This window comes from Cydia splendana, chromosome 25 (genome assembly GCF_910591565.1).
Source record: "Cydia splendana chromosome 25, ilCydSple1.2, whole genome shotgun sequence".
NCBI lineage: Eukaryota > Metazoa > Arthropoda > Insecta > Lepidoptera > Tortricidae > Cydia > Cydia splendana.
The window spans coordinates 9,181,401-9,195,587 of record NC_085984.1 but is presented as its reverse complement, the minus strand read 5'-3'; the positions used below and the strand labels follow the sequence as shown (position 1 = coordinate 9,195,587).

Below are 14,187 nucleotides of genomic sequence, written 5' to 3'. Positions count from 1 at the left end.
TTGAGGATCAAATGTCTGTATGGGACCCATTGTCTTAAAGCAATACAAAAGTCACAAATGATGGTCAAAGTCTGGCACCCGCATTTTACTGACGAAACGCTTCTAACAAAATGGCAATACATCGATCGTGACGTCACCATGTAACGTTTGGGGCCGTTTCGATGTATGGAAAACAAGGAAATTGCGGTTTTGTCGGTGAAATATTGCGTTGATGTATATTGTTGGCATACAATATTTTTATAAATAAAATGTAAGGAATCGAATGGTAGCATAATTTTTTTCCTATTTGGAAGTTGAAAAAAATTTTTTTTTTTTAAGTTTGAGGTATTGTATTTTTTATCACCCCATATATTTTTTAAATTTCCAATTTATTGTGATAAATTGCTCATTTTCTATCTATTTAACTAGATTTAGTTATACAATTCAACATGTGTCAACAACCCTATAATAAGATAGATCTAATATCATGTCATGTAGCCAAAGGTCACAGGTACAAGAATGTATGATTCACATCAATTGGACCGTGTTGCTATAGGTAAAGGAATTTCAACCTTCAATACAGTAGCTTACATTCTATATTTAGATGGCACTCCGTTGATTTCACATACATATTTATGGAATGTACAATACCTACCGATCAAATGAAAATATTTGGCATTTCAGTTATAGTTAGATTATTTCATTTGTTAAGTACATTACCCCCTTATGCATTAAACTTTACGGGCCAGATTTAGTTAAATATTATATTATAGTTTTAGTAAGAGCTTTGTAAGTGAGTACGCATGCACTCGGTATACTTACTGATTAATTTATATTTAGTTCAGTTGTAGTTAAGTTTCTCTTAAGTGAAATGTATAATTAATTTCTATGAGAAAAATTAAGTTCTATAAACCTAAATTATGTTTTATGCCTTTCTTACAAATAGCAAAGAGAATAAAGTCTATAGAAACGGATTGTCAAAGTAAATTATGTAGCCACTGTAAATTCACTGCCATCTTTCGACAGAACATAAAACTGTTAGAACGCCATTTGACTTTGATCCTTATTCTTTCACTGATATGTGTTAACTTATTAAATATTAATATTCACGCCATCTACTCGACTATAGGCCAAAGGTATGGTTCCATGTTTTCGAGCGATGGCGCCACAAGCTTCAGCCTATGCTCGAGTAGATGGCGTGAATATTAATATTTAAAAAGTTAACACATATCAGTTAAAGAATAAGGATCAAAGTCAAGTGGCGTTCAAACAGTGTTAATCTTCTGTCGAAAGATGGCAGTAAATGAACTGTAGCTACATAATTTACCATGACAGTAATTCTCTTCTTCAAATCCTCTTTGCAAATAGTAAATACATAAGTCAAAATGACATAAAGACAAACGAGTATTAGCTAATTGAGGCTTGTAGCGCGTTTATGAATAAGGTGAATCTTTAAATAAATATGTACAGTCGACGTCAAAAATATGTTTACACTTTTGCACCTTACCCCTTTGTAATAAGGCGAAAAATGTAAACATATCTTTGACGTCGACTTTACCGGGTGTGGCCTGTAACATGAGCAAAACATTAAACTGTAGGCTGCACTCCTCATACTGACCAACATTTGTTCAGCGACTTTTAAAAATAACTTGTGGTTTGATTTTTAATACACTTTAAAGTTTATTCTAAGACGCAATGTATTGCGAATTTTGTTATGTTTAAGGCGTGACAAGCAACATCAATCACAATGATATGGCGTGGCGACGGCGTACATTGAAGATAATATTTATTTTGTATGAAAAATAGGGAGTCTACATAAATACTTCATAATTTTTAAAAGTTGTTGAACAAAAGTGTCACCGTTTGAGGAGTACAATCTATGTTTTAATTCTTTGCTCGTGTTACAGGCCACACCCGGTATAAGTATTATTTTACAAGATTTTATTGAACTTGCAATGTATGTATATTCGGGTCAAATCTTGCAAGATAAATTAGACCCACTTCACATTATTCGATTGAGCTGAAACTTCACATACATACACCAGGGATGTTGCGGATGCAGATTTTTTGACATCCGCGGATGCGGATATTTAAAGGCTCACATCCGCGGATGCGGATGTCAAGATTAGGTACTTGTGAAACGTCAAATATTACATTTTTGTAATATTTATTTTAAAAAAACTAAACGTTTAGTACTAAAACAAGAATATAGGACATAGGTGCGTTATATATAAACAGTAACTTGGCCGACTTTTCTGGATCTAGACCATTTCTTTATAGGTAATGACGAAATTACCTAGCACTTACGCTGCCGCTAAGACGTTCCTGTACCGACTTGTTCCACATCCGCATAAGCTCCGCATCGATTTTATGCGGATGCAGATGCGGATTTTAAAAATAATGCGGAAGTTCCGCGGTTGCGAAATTAAATCAGGTTAAACCCAGTGGCTCAATATTTAAAGTGGTCTATCGTACATCGTACGTGCAATTCTCCATCAAATGCTATCGCTTGCGGTAATGACGACTGGGAAAATTTTAATACGTAATAATAAGCTACACGTATTTAAACCACAGATAAAATTAAGTCCATATACGACACTCTGTTAATTGACAGTTTGTAAACCTTAATGTAAGGATATAGGGCTTACCTGTGGTTTACTAAATAGTATTGGCTAGTACCTATATAAGTACGGTCATGGGCTATTATTGGGATATATTGTGGAGAATACACATGGAGTGAATTCAGATGTTAGGTAATTTGTATTGAAATAACAGTTATTTGGTTTTATAGGAGCTTAGGAGCGAATTAATCAGGTAAGCAAATTTACCAAATAATTAATTATTCAAGGAAAATGTAACTGATCGTATTGTAGTATTTGTAACTACAAATCGCCTATATCGAGAATTGATGATTGGGTACATTTTGCTTGAACAAGTCACATTTAAATGTAAGTTTCGTAACTGACATTTGAAAATAAAATGATTGGTCACTTTTTAATATCAGGGGTATTTACTATTTTATTATAATGAAATCATACACTGGGATAAGAACTGTAATTTTTTCATGTAGTTATCACTAAAAAGTGGCTCTGTGAGCTGTAGACCTCGCGAACCCACACGGCTCCGCCATTTTGAAAAATATCCAGAACCCTTATCGCCATTTAGTTTATCTATCAAGCCATTTCCGTTTGATTTTGAATTTGACAAAATTTGAATTTCGCGCGTTTTGCTACTGACAAAGTTTTTTCACCGGCTATATTTATGACTGATTAATTTAAATGTATCATTCCAGAAACAAAATGGCCGATACACGAGAGCAGCCACCACCAACTGAACCAGAAGTGGAAAGTGTGGAAACGCCAGAAACAGAGGAACATTCAAGAGACAAACGGTCCATTTTCGGCCCCCTGTCACCCGACCCGAATGACAAAAACTGGATCTACAAAGATGGTAGATGGATACATTTGCCGGGGAGAAACGATTCATGAGAACCACAGATATATATAGACATACCTCAACAGTCATGTGCTGCTGTGTGCACGTGTATTTCGAAGAAGACATTGCATCTGTTTCAACATAATTTTAGAAAAACATCACGTAAATTATCTCATTAAATATTTTTTTTATTCGGTGGACCGTTTTTTCTTCTATTAAACGACACACTTACACAACTATCGATATCGACAAAAAAATGTTACTAACTCTAGCAAGATACCGACAGTCATTTGTATTGCCGCGAAAATTCCGGGCTCTGTTTCCTCGGTATGAATAATTTATCAAATCAATAGTTTCATTTAAAACTTAAGCTAATTTTAAATAAAGCTGTCATAATAACCACGACTGTTTTCCTGTTAGGTAGTTTCCTCTAAACGTGGAGGCTAAATTAGAACTTTACATCGTATAAATTTAAATATCTGGAAGACCGAGCATTGCTCGGAAAACATATAAAAGCGGTTTCGCACTACGTCCGATCCGAATCCGATCCGAACCCGTGAAAATATGGTCCGTAGTAGCCGTAGAACTATTTCTATGGTAAGTTACGCACCGCACACGTTGAATGACGGAAAGAAATCGGATGACGGAGATCGGATCTAGTGCGTAAAAATTCAAAAATGCGCGTTTACCCAGAGATAAGACCTATGTAGATCGATTTTTCGCCCCCGAAAACCCCCATGTAGCAATTTTTATCGAAATCCTTAGAGCCGTTTTCGAGATCCCCGAAATATACCTATATATAAACAAGAATTGCTCGTTTAAAGCATATAAGATATAATGTGACAATATTATTAAGTAGGTACCGTAAAACGGGGTGAACAGAAATCGCGGGGCGAATAGAGAAATTTTGAACTTTTTTCTTTCAAGTTATATTTAAAAACGTACATCTCTAAAATTGGATTTTTTGGAATGCGTATAAAGTAGACTATTTATTCTCTACATTGATACCAAAAGAACTTAATCAAACTGCCTAAAAGTTAAATTTTTTTGACTCTAAAGTAAGGTCTCGCCGAGGTAAGAAATGAAGCCTGTCTGAACTTTGTTCTAGCGGTAAATGTTTTGACATTAACTAAGTTAAAGTTAGCTAACCTGGTAATATAGTATCTGTAGTACCTAAATAATACATAATATCACTAATTTTCTCTATAATAAAGCATTTTTTTGCAAAAAACCAATAACAAGCAAATTTACGTGATAAAGGGGTCAGTGGACACGCATATGGGGTGAACAGTTACGCTATATGGGGTGATTAGATACAACAAAGGGGTGTAAAGACACGCCTTGGGGGTTAAAAGACACGAAAAAATAATTTTGTTTCAAATAGTTGTTTAACAGATATATATACCATTTGCCAATAGAGTATCCACATAATAATGACCAAATTCGATGCCTATGACAGCTAAAACTTAATATTTCTATTCACCCCTTTCTTGTGTCTATCGACCCCGTTTTAAGGGTATGGAGAAAACAGGTAGTTTTCTTTGATTTTCTCTGAATTGGGAAGGTAAAAATTTATTTCATAAATGCAAAATTGAAGAACTAACCAAGACTCAAAAAATGATATCAAAATTATTACTTATATCATTTGGATTATTGGCGAAAATCGTCCTTGAAGTTGAAAATCGTGTCTTTTCACCCCGTTTTACGGTATTCAGCCTAAACAGCATGAAAATGTTCAAAATAAATGTACATAAAACCTACTAATCTAAATCTTGTTTTATTAAAATTCCATATCCATATATTCCTTCACTGAATAAAAACAATGTCGTTGAAGCCACTTATGAAATCATGCATGAATGTTGTAATACTATTAATACCTACTTATTTATGAATGGAATGGATGAGTCATGCGAACGAATGGCGAGGCCGTTTATCGATGAGATTTGTTATATGGGGGTTTTCGGAGGCGATAAATCGATCTAGCTAGGTCTTCGAGCAACACCGGCTTCCGACACATCGGAAGGGAGGGGCCCAAGCGATATCTCACCGTACAAATCTTTCTGCCATTTTTCGCGGGGGGAAAGGTGCACACAGTCGCACTTCTCACACACTTCTGTAATGACCACACAAATACATAGAAAATGACACACGTCAAAGACAAATCTTGCAAACCTCGATCTCTTTTTGTGTACGGACGAGTGACAAGTGTCACAACACGCACACTAACACATTTTCGTTGAAGTATGTTATTGTATTCTGAGAGATGAGAAGTCGGATTTGTCGCTCGACCGATCCGCAATTGGTACTGAGCGAGCAAAATCGATAAATCCAACAATTACATGAGACTAAAATATAATAATTGTGTTTGAATGTAATTAAACGTATGATATGTAAAAAAAAATATTACATGTGAAATGTAACACTTTCTTTTTGTAAATTTGATGTCCCCGACCTCTTTTTATAACAAAAAACCGAGCAAACAGGCATTTTTGTGCAGCAGTGTTCACGCGCGCGACTGGACTCGGTCTAGTGAAAAATCCAAGTGCATCTAGTTTTATTACCCGCGCTAGATTAGATTGACGCGCTAATCTTGTACCTCGGCAGAGGGGAAATAGTGCGAATGCCGCCTCCCTTCCGTGTTGCTCGAAGAGCTAGGTCTTATCTTTGGGAAAACACGCGTTTTTGAGTTTTTATGTTTTCCGAGCAAAGCTCGGTCTCCCAGATATTTAGTTATTTAACACATTCACTGCCAAGAACACGTGTGTTCATTTTATAATAGCAAAAACTGTATTATAATTGCAAGGGCAGTTATTGACTAAAAATTTACTATAACAATTTAAACTCTCTCGTTCTGTACACATATTTATTTTTGAATTTTATTTATATTGTCTTTCCGTGCCCACAGCTGGTGCAACTCAGCTGAATCGTCGGAATTTAAGGTAAAAACAATGAAAATATATCGTGGTAGACCCGTTAGTGTAATTAAATAAAAATTTAAAATATTAAAGTTGCCTGGTGGCCTGGACACTAACACAAAAAGAGGAAAGTCAGCTCCTGGTAGCGGAAAGAAAGATCTTTCGTAAGATCCTGGGACCTATCAAGAGAGACAACGGCACGTGGAGGATACTGAAGAACCGAAATCGAGGAGTTGGTGGCCGGACCCAATATCATCGGCGAAACGAAATCCCACAGACTTCGCTGGTTCGGTCACCTATTAAGAATGGGAGAGGATCGGGCTGCCAAGAGGGCGTACCTGGGAAGACCGACTGGTGGCCGCCCGGCCGAGATACCGCTGGGGAGACAGTGTGAAAGCGGATCTGCGTCAGCTTCAAGCCGATAATTGGCAGGAAACGGCGCAGGATCGGGAAAAGTGGTGTGCTCTCGTTTCGGAGGCTAAGATCCTCTTTGGATCGCTGAGCCATATTAGTTAGTAGTTAGATTAAAGTTGGATCTGTAGGAAAATATCACGATAACATGTCTTATTTCAAATTATTCAAGTCAAAGCTTAGGGGCTTGGCTTTTGCGGAGACCTGATAACTTTTATTACAGTAAAAGATAGCGAGTCTTGGCCGTCAATTTTACATGAAATGTGTTTTGGTGGGATAATGTAAACAAACCTTAGAATTAAACGAAAATTCACTGTTCTTCTGTCTGTTTAGTAGTATGTTTTGCATGGCGTCGGTACAGTCAGCAGCAGAAGTTGGTAAGCGGGCGAGGTGTTCAAAATTACCTTGACACGCTCTTATTCCCTTAACAATAAAGTCGCGTCAAGATCATTTTGAACACCTGGCCCGTTTAGCAACTTCTGCTGCTGACTGTACATTGATGTATTCCAGCAACTTATCAGTAGACAACGCCGTCTTAAACTATGCTGGGGCAGTTAAGAATTTGGGGCCCTTTTGGTAAGTAAAGAAAGATAGTTAAACTAACATTTTTCTACTATGATCTTCTATTTATTATGGGTAATCAAGTATACTGTTACTGTCTGTCCTTCGGGGCCCCCTGAGGATGGGGGCCCTGGGGCCCCGTGTGCCCTTATGGTAATGACGGCACCAGCCCATACAACCATTTCCAGTCGCCGTTACGACGCGGTGTTGACACATCTTGTGTCGACACCGTCTGTTTCGGTCACAATTCCAGTCGCAGAGTCGTCGCCGTGTCGACACAGTTACCAGAAATGGGGAAGGGTCGACACATGACACAAAGTGACATAAAGTGTGGTCGCCGTGTGCACACATTGTTTCGGGTTTGCGACTACTTTATGCCAAAATCATTCGTTCATTCGTTCATTTTGTTCCTGTCAAATGGAAACTGTCAGATGGAAAAATACTTAAATAAAAATAAGTGACATTAATACGCCATCTCTAAAACGGATTACAAGACGTAATTATATATTGTTTGCATTTATATTACAATAGGACTTAAATTATTATGGGGAATTAAACTGCTCGAGTGATTTGATAAACTAAGTGTAATATAATCAACGCGCCACCACATTGTTTTAGTTTAGCCGGAAATGAAATTGTTTACTTCTCAGTGCCTGTGTTCATAACTATATTATTTGAAGCATTTTTAGTACTTCGATGCGTATACTATACTTAAATAACAGAAATAACGCTTTACATACTACGAAACTTGTTAATTATGATGTATAAATATGGTTTAAGGCTGAGAAATATTGCAGTCACAAAGTAGTTGCAATGTTTCGACTTTGTGTCGACTCTGTGTTGACACATGACACGCGCTGTCAAAAGTAATAACAAAGTTACTGGATTTGCAAAATGGCTCCTTGTGTTGATTTGTTTTCAGATATTCTCAAAGTGTAAAAATGCCGTGGTCAGAGATGGGCATTAATCGATTAACTGTTTATTCGACTAATTCATGGAATAAAAAAAGTTAATTCTCAAATTTTAATCGCGATTAGTTTAGTCGACCTAACATAGATTGAAATTGAATTAATCTGAATATTAATCGAATAAATTATCGATTAAATCTCGATTGAAAGTTGACAGGGGGCCATTTTTGTACGTAAAAATAATAGAAATGTCTTGCATGCAGATGGTAGCAAAACACTTTGTCATAAAAGTCGAGATGGGTGTCGATATATAGGTTTTAGGGAGTGCCGATTTCGAAAATAATGACCATTTTGGAATCCGAAATGGCGGCCATGCACTGTGTCATAAAAGTCGTCATGGATGTCGTTTTATACGTTTTAGGGGGCCCCAATTTTGAAAATGATGACTATTTTGGAATCCAAAATGGCGGCCATGCACTATGCCATAAAAGTCGTCATGAGTGTCGTTTTATAGGTTTTGGGGGGCGCAGATTTCGAAAATGATGACCATTTTAGATTCCAAGATGGCGGCCATGCACTATGTCATAAAAGTCGTCATGGGTGTCGTTTTATAGGTTTTGGGGGGCGCAGATTTAGAAAATGATAACCATTTTGGATTCCACTTTTATGACAAAATACGTAGCCGCCATCTTGGATTATAAAATGATCATCGTTTTCGAATTCTGCACTCCCTAAAACCTATAAATCGACATCCGTGACGACGCAAGTTATCTTTATTTTCAGATCTAACAAATTGCTACAGAATACAAAGGACAAAAAAGAAGCGAGGGGTAATGAAACAAGCAAAAATACAGATGATTCCTCGACGCAATTGGGTGATTCTTAAATTGTGTCCAGATTTTTTTTGTCATAAAAGTTTTTATTTTTCACATATTACTCTCACAAGTTCCGTGACATTTCGACCTTGTAATTTTTTAAGTAAATGTTTTTGTTTATCTATGAGGATCTCACTAGAATAGTATAATCAAGGTATGTTTATATTTTATGAATGAAATAGTAACGCAAAAAAAATATATATTTGTGTCTTATATTCCTGCCGAAGACTTTTATTTTACCTTTTCCTTCTACACAAGTTTGGCCAAGTAATAAGAATTTAGGGCTCTCAATTTTATTTTGACTTCTACAACAGTAAAGCTACGAGGCCATGTTTGGTATCGTTTTCGTATAAATTCGCAGTACCAAATTTAGTTAAGGTATCACATTGACACCATTCCGAAGTAAAAACATATAAACTTATTAAAATACTTTCTTTTAAACTCCTCTTCACGCTTAAACTGCTGAACAGTTTTAATTTAAATTTGGTACACATATATTTTGAGTCCCGAGACAGGATATAATAAGTTATCTCAAAAATCATCCTTTAAAGGTGTGAAATGAGGTGTAGGGGGGAATTCAGAATTGACTTCTTGAAGTTAATACTGTTTAAGTTTAGGTTTGAAGTCATGTTTTTTCATCATTTTTAACTAAATCAAAGATGTAGACCATCCCAAATTTCATATAAATCGGTTCAGCGGTTATTGATTTCCCGTACAAATTTCCACGCCACTTTTCACACCTTCAAAAGATGATTTTGGTTATAAGATCTATCCTATGTCCTGTTCCGGGACGCAAACTATTTCTATACCAAATTTCAACGAAATCGGTTCAGCGGTTAAGCGTCAAGAAGAGTTTCAAAAAACCGGCCAAGTGCGAGTCGGACTCGCGTATTAAGGGTTCCGTACATTAAGTCCGACTCGCGCTTGACTGCACATTTCTAATAGGTTTTCCTGTCGTCTATAGGTAAAGAACTATTTTGTGTATTCAGACGGACATACATACAGACGCACGAGTGATCCTATAAGGGTTCCGTTTTTTCCTTTTGAGGTACGGAACCCTAAAAAGATTTATTTTTATTTTGTGGAATGGTGTCAATGTGATATCTTAAATGGATTCAGCACCCCAGATTTATACGAAAACGATACCAAACACGGCCTAGCACCTTCACTGATATAGATATATCAAGATAAAATTGAGAGCCCTAAATAAACTTTCCAGAGCGGATATCTCAAAAACTATTCAACATATCGAAAAAATTGACTGAATAAACTTGTAACAAAATATTAACTTTCATTTTGTATAAGTGGCCATGTCGCTGAGATGCAAAGTTTCCGAGATATAATCGAAAAACCGGAAAATGGGACAGTTTTGTTAGAGAGTGAGTCTTCTGTACCTAGTACTATTATTTATTCTGTGACGGTACTGTCAGTAGGCACTTACCTTTTGTTCTTGATAAGTGTCGTACATGACGGGCGGGTTCTGCGGGTCGAAGTGGTAGACAGAGCCGTCGGGGTTGGTCAGCGGCCGACCCGTCTGTGAAACAATACAATACAAATCCTCTTTATTGCACAACCTCAAAAAACAGTACAACAACAACAATACAACAACAACATTATTAAATTATTTTTGTTTAATAATAAAACGATACCACAATTACCACAAACCGCAATGTGGTATCTTTGCACACGTTTCTCCTTAAGACAAAAATATCTGGGAGACCAAGCTTGCTCGGAAAACATAAAAATCAAAAATGCACGTTTTCCTAGAGATAACACCTAGCTAGATCGATTTATCGCCTCCGAAAACCCCCATATAGCAAATTTCATCGAAATCGTTAGAGCCGTTTCCGAGATCCCCGATATATGAATAAACAAGAATTGCTCATCTAAGATTACTTTAGTATTGGATAGCTCATCGTGAGAGCCCGTTCCCACTTGTCACATATCGTCAGGTGATAAGCAAAACTCACTAATTACTAAAAAGATATTAAACAAAAATCAACCTTATTCAGGTATTCATATGGTTCACTGTGGCTATTAACTTGTGGTAGTAATTAGTGACTGTCACCTGACCATTTATTTCGGGGATGACTTTTGCTATATGGGCGTTTTCGGGGGCGATAAATCGATCTAGCTAGGTCTTATCCCTGGGAAAACGGGCATTTTTGAGTTTTAATATGTTTTCCGAGCAAAGGTCGGTCTCCCAGATATTGCTAGTAATAGGTAGTGTATGTGTTAATACCTGCGGGTGTATGACGAGCGCGCCGGGCGGCACGCAGGCGAGCTCGGCCACCGCGAACACCACGCTCTCCGACCCCGGCTCCGGACTCGCGCCACCTGCAATAATCAACAATGTACGGTCGGCTATCGGCCTCATCTCAAAACTCAAAGTCGCTCAACGAGGGGGCTATGCTCGGAGTCTCTCCACGTGATCGAATCAGAAATGAGGAGATCCGTAGACGAACTAAAGTCACCGACATAGCCCACCGGATTAGCAAGCTGAAGTGGCAATGGGCGGGCCACATTGCACGCAGAGAAGATGGCCGATGGGGTCGAAAAGTGCCCGAGTGGAGACCACGGACTAGCGAGCGCAGCGTAGGACGTCCACCCACAAGATGGACAGACGACCTTGTTAAGGCCGCCGGAAGACGCTGGATGCGGGTCGCTTTCAACCGGCACGTATGGAGGTCCAAGGGGGAGGCCTATGTTCAGCAATGGACGTCTTATGGCTGAGATGATGATGATGATGATGATGACGGTCGGCTGCAGAAATAGCTGAGCCCCTGCATAGAACTTTGCACAGACGTGCAACTGACTGTACGCGTTTACATTAGTGGAGTATTCCACGGGCTGTCCCGTACATACGCATTTTATTTCCTGTGACAATTTTATTGCGACTTTTTGTTCGGCTTTTAAAGCAGGCGATTATCTTTCTGGGCATATTTTTGACCATTTGTCATAGAAAAGGAAACTCTTATACCTGCAAATCTTCAGAAAATTCGCGTTTGTACGGGACAAACGGTTGACAATTTCATGGAATGCTCCTAATTGAAACAAATTAACTTGATCACATTATTTCACTTGAAAATGTTTTGTAAATAACCGAAAAGGACCGTTTATCTATTTATTTATTAATGTTTATTGCACAATACATGAAGGTACAAAGTAGTAGTAAGTACCTAGGTAAGGCATTAAGTCCGCCATGCCTTAAGGCATTCTCTACCAGTCAACCAATGGGTTATCCCAGAAAGATTAAGTAGCGTGTCTTTTACTAAATAACTGAACCTTATTCGGTAAGACAAATAAACACTGACGGTCAGTGTCAAAAATTGCTTACATTGCTAAAAATTCACAACCCTAATACATACCAGTAGGTGAAGGAGTGACAGAGTCGGTGCTCCTTAGACTTAGCGTCTTATACCCCGAGCTGGAGGGAGACAGACGCCAACTACTGGAAGCCAGGTCACCTGTAAAAAAATGTTTCTCTTATTGTTTAGTATAAATTATAATCTGAAAATAGTGACATATTTGCGATCAGCGATGTGTGATAAGGTGGTAACCGCCTTAATATATAGCGACCCACCATACAAGAAAAATTGGTGGTGAAATGGCTACTGTTACGGCTCGGACACGACATTGCGCGACTGGCGGCGGCAACTATAGGTTGGAGCGAGACACAGCGATCAGACCTTTCGTTTCCACCTATGGCTGCCGGCGCCGCCGCCGCTGGTCGCGCAAAGACGTGACTGGGCTGTTACGTTGGTTGGTAGGCGCGTTTTCTGCCCCGCCGGCTTTTTGTATCAGTGTCTTAATTTCGACACGACATTTTAAAACTTAGCGCTCTCCTCATAAAGTCGAGATTACAATGATTACTAAGTCATAATCCTGGTCACGGCACCAAAAGTGTAACGCATAAAATTAATTTATAACTCTATTACATACATCATAAGGTCGATATCACCTTGTCGACTAAGGAGTTTTGGTTGGTGGGTATATAAGCGAGTTTTCGTATCTCAAATTGTGTAAACAGGGCTCATATTTTCAATTTGAAAGTCTCTGCTCCGCCGCCGTAGCCGCCAAAACTGTGGCTTTTTGTAGAAATATCTCAATTACCCAACGACTATTTTAAACCTTAGCGCTCCCCTCATAAAGTCGAGATTACAATGCCCGCTAATTCTTGATCCTGGTCACAGCACCAAAAATGTAACGCGTAAAGTTCATTTTTAATTCTATTACATATAATATAAAGTCGATATTACCTTGCCGACTAAGAAGTCTCGGTTGATTGGTAGGCGCGTTCTCTGCACCGCCGCCATAGCCACCAAAGCTGTGGCTTTTTGAAACAGGGCCTCTGTTGCGCCAAGACTGAGGTGGGCCGGCGCCTTCTAGCGATTGTACCTAAAAATACATTTTATAGTACAATTAAAAATAAATTGAAATACGCTTTTAACTGCCAATTATTATTGCAAAGACAATAAAGATGGTGAGTGTTGTTCGTACTAGGCATGTGTCGTTCACGAGTGAGTGATTTAAATTAACTGTATTATCATTTGACTGATCTCACTCACTCTTCAACTCAGTGCAGATTCAACTCGCTCATTTCGCTCAGTAACTCATCTATCTCAGTATTCCTTGCTCGCTCTTTCCCACTCATGATTCGAATGAGCCGGCCGAGCGTGACGAGCGAGTGAGACGCTGCGAATAGGTTTCGGAGCGGTTCGGAAGAATTCGGAGGGTGTCGGGAAAACATGGCGGGATCGTATCGCGTGATTCGCCATCTTGGTCGCAACTTATGTCATCTGATTGATTGACATCTCTCTCTCACTCGTGAACAATATAGCTTACAGATCCACTGAGCGAAATGAACGAAATGAGTGATATATCACCGCGAGCGAGAGATATGAATCAATCTTTTCAACTCAGTGAAGCGTTTTGCGCATCTCTAGTTCGTACTAAGCAAAAAGTTACCATTGTTTGAGGCCAATTTGAAATACAAACCGTTACAATTCAAATGGTTAACTGTTCTTACTTTGAGGGCCGTAAATGCTACCCTTAACCTCGTCCAGCCTAAGCATTTTGAACATTAATTGCATGTAAAAAATA

At 38.3% G+C, this 14,187-nt stretch overlaps 1 protein-coding gene across 1 annotated transcript in view; it reads right to left on the bottom strand.

Annotated features, from left to right (window-relative positions):
* LOC134802613 (uncharacterized) overlaps nucleotides 1–14,187 on the bottom strand; it is a 128,518-nt gene that overhangs the window by 26,752 nt on the left and 87,579 nt on the right. Inside the window, exons 15-18 of the mRNA XM_063775249.1 lie at nucleotides 13,344–13,482; nucleotides 12,453–12,551; nucleotides 11,327–11,421; nucleotides 10,526–10,618 (exon numbers count right to left, since the gene is read on the bottom strand). Of these exons, the coding sequence (XP_063631319.1) occupies nucleotides 10,526–10,618; nucleotides 11,327–11,421; nucleotides 12,453–12,551; nucleotides 13,344–13,482 (426 nt within the window). The remainder of the gene's footprint in view (nucleotides 1–10,525; nucleotides 10,619–11,326; nucleotides 11,422–12,452; nucleotides 12,552–13,343; nucleotides 13,483–14,187) is intronic.